This window comes from Marmota monax, unplaced genomic scaffold (assembly GCF_021218885.2).
Source record: "Marmota monax isolate L192 unplaced genomic scaffold, Marmota_monax_Labrador192_F-V1.1 WCK01_AAM20220418_F8-fsc00013, whole genome shotgun sequence".
Lineage (NCBI taxonomy): Eukaryota > Metazoa > Chordata > Mammalia > Rodentia > Sciuridae > Marmota > Marmota monax.
The window spans coordinates 3,843,659-3,850,105 of NW_026692202.1; the positions used below are offsets into that span (position 1 = coordinate 3,843,659).

Below are 6,447 nucleotides of genomic sequence, written 5' to 3' on the forward strand. Positions count from 1 at the left end.
GATTTTGCTGATATTTTAAGTTAGTAATTTTCATTAGTGACCTGTATATATCATGTGATATACTTATTGTAAATTACTTCCTGATTTTTATTTAATTATTCTTGTTTCTATGTGTGATTCCTATCATTCTACTCATATAACCAAAATATATCTGAATTTACTTTTATTCAAATGAAATAATTCTAAAATTGTTCACTTTAAAATAGGTACTGGTTTTTTAAAATGCTATGTGAACATTCTACAAAATAATGAAATATACTATTTAAAATTGTCAGAGAATACAAAGAATGTCTAAAAGAAAAAAAAAAACGGTTGCAGATTAAAGGAAAGTAGAGAAATAAAAATTAAATGCAATGTGAGAGTCCTTCTGTGTTTGTGTATCACCCAAAATTCATACATTGGAAACTGAATCCCAAATACAAATGTGCTGGAGAGGTCAGTCCTTTAAAAGGAACAGATTGATCCTGCTATAAAGGGCTTGCAGGAATGGGTTCTCTCTCTTGCTCTTCTACCTTCTACCATATGAAGACATAGCACAGAAGCCCATACCAGTGCCAGCACCTGGAACTTCAATTTCCCAGCCACCAAAACTATAATAAATAAATTTCTGCCAGGCACAGTGGCGCAGGCCTGTAATCCTAGCTGCTTGGGAGGCTGAGGCAGGAGGACTGCGAGTTCAAAGCCACCCTCAGCAATGGCAAGGCACTAATAAGCAACTCAGTGAGACACCCTGTCTCTAAATAAAATACGAAATAGGGCTAGGGGTGGGTCAGTGGTCGAGTACCCCTGAGTTCAATCTCTGGTACCAAAAAAAAAAAAAAAGGAAAGAAGTTTCTGTTTCTCATTAATTACCCAGTCTCATATATTTTGTTAAAGCAACACAATGCAGTAAGACAATACTAGACTGAGGGGAAAAAAATACATTACTGAGATGTTTGGTAAAATTTGAATATAGACTACTTAATAGTATTATATTATCTCTTAATATAGATAACTGTAGTGTGATTGTGTTAAGTAAAATCTATTAGAAAATATTCACTATAAATTTGAAATTATATCAAAGTTACTCCTAACAAATGACATGTATTAAATAAATAGAACTAGTTTACTAGATTACTATCTGAAATGTTTGTCTAATTTAAAATGTGTTAAACTAACTTTAAAAATAAAAAAAAACCCAGAGTGATGCTCACCTGAAATCCCAGCAACTTTAGAGACTAGAGCAGGAGGATTGCAAATTCAAGGCCAGCCTCAATAGTTTAGCAAGATCCTATCTCAAAAATAAAAATGGAGGGAATAAAGCTCAGTGTTTGGGAGCCCCTGGGTTTATTCCCCAGTACTGCAAAATATATATTATGTAAAATTGCCCAAGTAGAGACTGGAGTTGTAGCTTGGTAGTGATCCTTGCCCAGTGTGCCCTGTACCACGAAAAAATCAAAACAAAACAATTTTTTTTTTTAAAAAAAAGCCCTGACTAGGAGAGGAATGCAGTAACGTTTTTTTCTCCTGAGTCATTTACTTTGTAGTGACATGTTTCTCATTCCAGGTACTAAGTTCTAGATTCCCATTTTGAAACAAAGACATATTTACCAAAAACATAGTTTACTTTAGCAGTAGCAAGTGTTTCCTTTATATTGTTTAGAAAAAAATTAAATATACATTGTTTATTGTTCGTTTTTGTTAGTTCAGATATTGCCAAATTGTCTGATCCTGCTTTGTTAATATTATGGTGGTATGAATTAAGGTGGTAGTATATATACTGCTTGGTTTACCTGGAAATGTCATTTACTTTTTGTTGTTTTAATAACCAAAGCAGTCTTTACAAGTTAAGCTCTTCTACATAGTAAGTAAAGGTAGCCATCGGAAACCATTCTTGGCTGGGGATGGTGGCCCATGCCTATAATCCCATCTACTTGGGAGGCTGAGGCAGGAGGATCACGAGTTCTTGGGCAACTTAGTGAGACCCTGTCTCAAAATGCAAAGAAATTGGGGATGTAGTTTGTTGGTAGAACACCTTTGGTTTTAATCCTCAGTACCACCACCAAAAAATAAATAAATAAATAAATCTCAACTGTTTTCAAAACAACTTGAACTGAACTGTATATTCTACCAGCAACAAAATTGTCCAAGCTGTGAAAACATTTTTCTCTAGCCAGGATTTTTTTTTTTTTTTTTTGAAACATTTCAAGCAAATAGAAGAGTTGAAAGAATAGTATAGTAAATACCCATGTATCTAGTACATCTGTATGAAAATGTTTATTGAGTAATTATTATGGACTGGCTCTGTGCTAGCCAGTTGAGGCTGCAGTGGTGAGTAAGAGAGAAACTTAGTAGATTCAAGGGAACTGCTATCCCATTCTAAGAATCCCACTGCTTACAATTATGTTGAGGGAAGTCAGAAAACAGAAAAGATAAATACAGGGGAAATATTTGGACATATGTAGACAGTGACAAAATGTATTTCACATCCTAAACTGTTCTGTTTAGGGATATGACAATAAAGTTAGTCTTTTGCCTTTCTACCACACTGCATCAGTGGATTTTATGGAATATTTTATTTGCTTTCTTTTAAATATTGCTTTGGGCACAGTGTTTTGGATATTGAATTGCTGCTTGTATCTTCTGTTTGAGAAGTTCTAAAGGTGACTGGCTTAAGAAAAAAAAAAACTTTACACTTTAAGAACTTTTACACCACTACTCTTTCATTTTTTGACTCAGTGCTAAGTAGGAGGAAGATTCTGAGAATATTGAAATAGTTCAAAGAAGCATATATTAAGAATATAGAGAACTATACCAAAAAAGTTTTCAAATGTTCTAAGAAAGATTTAATACAGTAAAATCTTGGCAATCTAGAACTTGCAAAGAATGAATCATTCCAAATAATTGAGGGCTTGTCTGTTTAAATGCTAATTTTAAAAAGTCTTCCCAAAGTACTAATAATATGCATTCTGTAGTATCCTGTATAAAGCTTAATTTTTATTTATAGATGAACCATGCCATTATTATCAAAACCAATCATATTAATGCTGTGATCATAACTGTAAAAAAGTATCTAACAAAGTCTGCTAGAAGAATTGAAATGATTAAAGCATTTTTAAGACTAGTGGCATACAAGGTGATATGTTTTCCTAAAATTGAGTTAAACTATAACACAGTACCTTGGGGGTTTGTTTATATTGTTTATTTGGTTGTATTTAGAATTGGTGGTATATTTGTTAGGTTTTTATTTTTGTATTCTTTTTTTGTCAACTCTTATGTTTTTGTGTCCTCTATTAGACTGTCACTTCCTAGGACTGTGCTACCTCTAATAGGAAGTCTAAATATTTCTTTAAAAAGACCTTGTTTCAGGTACCAACCAAGCTATTATTAGCACACATCCTCTTGCTTCTTTTGCCCAACATAATAGCACTAGGATTGGAAAGTCATTTTGTGTAAAGCAGAAGGGAAAAGTGGGGTATTCCTCCCTCATTGAGTTCCATGAATTCCCCTTTTTTAATTTTGCCTTCTATCTCCAGGAAGCTGAGAGATTTTGTGTCTTTTTTTTAAATTAATATTTTTATTTATATATGACAGCGGAATGTATTACAATTCTTATTACACATATAGAGCACAATTTTTTGTATCTCTAGTTGTATACAAAGTATATTCACATCAATTCGTGTCTCCATACATGTACTTTGGATAATGATGTCCATCACATTCCACCATCATTTCTAACCCCATGCCCCCTCCCCTCCCTTCCCACCCTTCTGCCCTATCTGGAGTTCATCTATTCCTCCCATGCTCCCTCTCCCTACCCCACTATGTAACATTGTGTTTTGAAGAGACCAAAAGCAGACTCAACAAGAGTTATGTTAAAAGAGTAAAAGAAAGCTTCTTAGTTTTTTTGCTTTTTGTTTGTTGGGATTTTTTCTTCTTTTCCTTGGAGAAGTTTGGAGTTTTCTTTCTTTGTTTTCCTTTTATAATAGAGTGTTTCTGTTTCTGATTATTATGAAAACAAAAATATAATCTTATATTTAAGTAGAAATAAAATTTGAATTTATAAGAAAAGCAATTCCTATGTCCTTTAAAAACAAATACCTTTGTTTTACTAATCTATTTATTTTATGTGGTGCTGAGGATCAAACCCAGGGCCTCACGTGTGCAAGGCAAGTGCTCTACTACTGAGCTCCAACCCCCATTCCTGTATCCTTTAATTAGTGAATGGGTATTAACAAAAATCAATCAGGTTTCATGACTCTTAAGACAGGAATCCCCCAGTCAGACTCTTAGTTCCTTCTGATTAAAACTTTAACTGTTGTTCTAATATTGTCTCTAACACTTCTTGAGTTATACTTGGACACTTTACTGAAAATCAACCAAAGCTCCTGTCTGTTTTATTCAATATCTGAAATGCTGATCTCATTTCTTGATGATTGCTAGTCACATTTGTTTTACATTTTTAAAATATACATGGACCGACTGCATGTACTTGTCATTTTTAATCCCCATATATAATTTTTAATGTGTAACTACAATAATTTGGTCAGTGAGTATTTTCTGTTTTCTCCACTATAGTTTCACTAACGTCAGTCTTAGGTAAGCACAGTAATTAAGAAAGAATGAATACTTTCACATATAGCAACAGAATTTTTATCAGAATTCATTGTAACCCTCAGGTTTCTGTTTTGGGTGATACATATTGCAACATGTGAACTTTCTCCATGTCTGCATTTCCTGTTCAGGGGACAAAACAGGTTTAAAATCTATTTAATTCACTAAAGATTTGGAAAATGCAGCAGATTATTTTTTCTTCATTGGTTTTGACTCCTATTGATTATTGTTGGATTTCTTTCTTGGAATAGATGGGGAAAGAAGGAATCAAGTGATGATTCATGGAATTGAGCCAATGTTGGAAACACCTCTGCAGTGGCTAAGTGAACATCTGAGTTATCCGGATAATTTTCTTCATATTAGCATCATCCCCAAACAAACAGAGTGAAGCACCGACTCCTGGTCTGGAAGGAATCGCCCTGAAACAGGATTTACCAGAGCATGTCACTCTTTGATTCAATCAGGTTTGGTGGAGGCAACCTGACCAGAAACGCTTTGCTGCTGCAAGCCAAGCAGGAAAGAGATTCCATGTCAGATAAGGCAATTGGGCTGGTCTTGCTTTGCATCACCTCTGCTTTCCTCCACTGCCGTCATTAAACCTCAGCTTCAACGTGAAAGACTTAACAGGGCCACTGCAGGTCTTCTGTTTTCTTGTAAAATATAATGAAGCTGAAACCTTTGGCCTGAGGAGACAATGGAAATATGTGCCACTCAGTTTGTATTTCTGATTAACAAATAAACAGGGGTATTTCCTAAGGTGACCATGATTGAACTTTAGCTCAACAGAATGGAAACATTGGTTGAATTTTCAAGAGAATTAGACTTAAGAAAGTAAAAGAGAAATTCTGTTATCAATAACTTGCAGTAATTTTTTGTAAAAGATCAAATTACAGTAAACCCATCTTTCCTTAATGAAAATTTCCTATGTTTACAGTCTGTCTCTTGGTATGCAAACAATCTTGTACTTTGATAATGAACAGTGAGAGATTTTTAAATAAAGCCTCAAAATATGTTTTGTCGTTTAATAACATACAGTTTTGTCACTTTCCATGTACTTTCTGATTCCCATACAGTAAATCACTTTTTATTCTGTTTCCATTTTTTCATTGGCATGGGGTGGATACAGGGCATAGGATAACTTGTCTCAGGAGCTATCATAGAACTTATTGCTGCCTATTTTAAAACCTGTGTTCTCTATCACTGAAGCTATAAATAATGTTAAATGTTTATCTTTGCTGTTTGGTTTATCAGTGTAAACCTGTCAAATCATAGTACGCTAAGCATCTGTATGAAATAATTTTGCATATTTGGAAAAATCCATTCCTTTTCATCTTCTTGTTTTTCTTGGGCTCCAGGACTAATATTTCACTGTGGTCCCCTGGCAGCCAATCTTTGAAGTCTAAAGATTACCTATCTCTTGACTGCAGTAGCTTTTCCTTAACTTTACCAAAAATATCCAGATGTTACTGGAGTTCGCATCCACTATAAGGAAAGTTTGCTGCACATTGTCATAGGCTGCTGGGATTCTACCAACTAAACATATTTGTGTATTACCTTGATTTCTTGTGAGTAGCTTGCTGTCCATATTGAATGTCAATGCATTTGAGTATGCTGAAAGACACATATTATCATACAAGAATGGTTTTAGATTACCCAATAAAAATGAATGCTTTTCTTATAAAAAAAAAATTATATGATTGTTCAAATGGGATCCTGCTAGTGCTTATTGTTTTCTTTTTCCTTTTGTGATTTTTACTGCTTTTTAGTAAATTTACTCACAGAATGAGATAAAGTTGACTGGCCAAAGATCAAATATTCTGGAATAGAAATTATAAGGCACAATCAAAAAGAATA

The 6,447-nt window shown here is 33.9% G+C and overlaps 1 protein-coding gene across 1 annotated transcript in view; it reads left to right on the forward strand.

The window, feature by feature from the left end:
- The window catches only part of Atg5 (autophagy related 5), a 125,363-nt gene extending 119,758 nt beyond the window's left edge, over window positions 1-5,605 (forward strand). The window contains exon 8 of the mRNA XM_046430609.2: window positions 4,845-5,605. Coding sequence (XP_046286565.1) covers window positions 4,845-4,981 — 137 coding nt within the window. The 3' untranslated portion in view covers window positions 4,982-5,605. The remainder of the gene's footprint in view (window positions 1-4,844) is intronic.
- Window positions 5,606-6,447: the final 842 nt, after the last annotated feature.